At 42.5% G+C, this 1,612-nt stretch overlaps 1 protein-coding gene across 1 annotated transcript in view; it reads right to left on the bottom strand.

The window, feature by feature from the left end:
• Positions 1-1,612, bottom strand: part of mllt10 (MLLT10 histone lysine methyltransferase DOT1L cofactor) — a gene marked incomplete at its 3' end in the record, with an annotated part of 50,116 nt that overhangs the window by 9,778 nt on the left and 38,726 nt on the right. Inside the window, 1 exon segment of the mRNA XM_014018745.1 lies at positions 1,587-1,612. Within this exon segment, the coding sequence (XP_013874199.1) occupies positions 1,587-1,612 (26 nt within the window).

Below are 1,612 nucleotides of genomic sequence, written 5' to 3' on the forward strand. Positions count from 1 at the left end.
GTTCATTGCTCTGAAACAAGTAATTTTGTTTCGCCCCCCACTCCTCCTCCTCCTCCTCCTCCTCCTCCTCTATAATCCTGCCTTCTTTCCCAGCAACATTCATTTCTCATTCAAGTCTCTCTCTCACTCCCTTTAAGTTTTTTTTCTACCGTTTTGGGCTGATAGCCAATAACAGAAGACCAAGAGTCTGCGAGCAGACTGAAAATAGCAAACTGTCTTCGTCTTTAACACACACACACACACACACACACAGGCAGACTCACACACACAGGGAAGCCCTTTATTGGCATCATTCAGGAGTTGTATAATTTCTGCAGACTCACTTCAAAGCTGCACTGAAACACGAGACACAAACCAGAACACAAGTTGGAAAAACAAAAAGAAAAAAAAGGAAATGATCTCCTTTACCTTATTTATTATTATTATTATTATTTAGACATTTGGTTGCAACAGTAAATAGTGAAGAGAGGGAGGACTCAGAGACAACAGGAACAATAACAGCCACCCCTCTCTCCCTCCATCCCTACAGTGGAGCTTGTCAGATGTCATTACATCACAGGACAACAAGGGACGGGGGGACAGAGACAGGACTGAGGACATTTTGAGACACCGGACACTACAGCTAATAAAGGAGGAGGAGACATTTTTTTTTGTTAAAATTTGAAAAAGAAGTTGGAGCTGCCTCGGTGCCCTGGTAGTTTCATTTAAGCGCCGCGTCGATAATAAACAGCAGCTTTATTAATTTATTCGCACTTTTTTCAACGTTTCAAACATTCCGTCTTATTTAAATGTGCAGCCTTGATTTTAAACATCAACGCAGAGGGTAGGAAGTGAATCGTTTCTCCACTCGGCCCTTGTGTTTTTAAGTGACATGATCTAAAGAATAATGGGAAGAGTGTTTTATAATGCGCAGCCTTGGTGCTTCCTCCTCTGATTCATTATCCTGGAAGCTGAAGGTTTTCTGCCAGGTGATTTTTGAAGGAATATTGAATTTTTTCCTATTGTTGAATTTTTGTTTACCCACCCCCAAAAGAGATGTTTTAATTAGCAGGAATGCATCAGGTAACATGGTGACCTTGTTCTGTGAGGTTAATAGAACTGAATTAGCCTGAAGAACGGCTCCCGTCTTAATGAGAACAAAAATAAATAAAATAAAGATCTGCTGTGTTTTGTTCTTTCAGTGAACGAGCGCGACCCTCCACAGGTGCACCCGAGCATCAGCGATAGATTATCTGGCTGTAAGAACTGACTCGGCACAAGGTCAGAATGCACACATTTTACAGATAATTAACGCAGCAGAGGATTGATAAAAGGAACAGAGAGATTTGCTGCTGAAAACGCTTAATTGCTGTGCTTTGGTTTGTTTGTATTCACACACACTTTTTTTTTGCACTTCAGTTCAAAGATGTGAGAGATGCGAGTTGTTGAATGAAGGTTTGTGAAAGAGAGGAGAAAAAAGAGAAAGAGATGGAGTGCGGCGCCGCGGGTTTTGACGAGCGCGTTCTTTCATGCGTGCGAGAAGAGCGAGGTGAAGGAGCAGAGCAGCTCGGAGATCTTTTTTTTTTTTTTTTCCCCCCGGGACTCACGTGCGTGGAGGTCGTGCTGCTGAGCG

Source organism: Austrofundulus limnaeus, unplaced genomic scaffold (genome assembly GCF_001266775.1).
Source record: "Austrofundulus limnaeus strain Quisiro unplaced genomic scaffold, Austrofundulus_limnaeus-1.0 Scaffold201, whole genome shotgun sequence".
NCBI classification, from domain to species: Eukaryota; Metazoa; Chordata; class Actinopteri; order Cyprinodontiformes; family Rivulidae; genus Austrofundulus; species Austrofundulus limnaeus.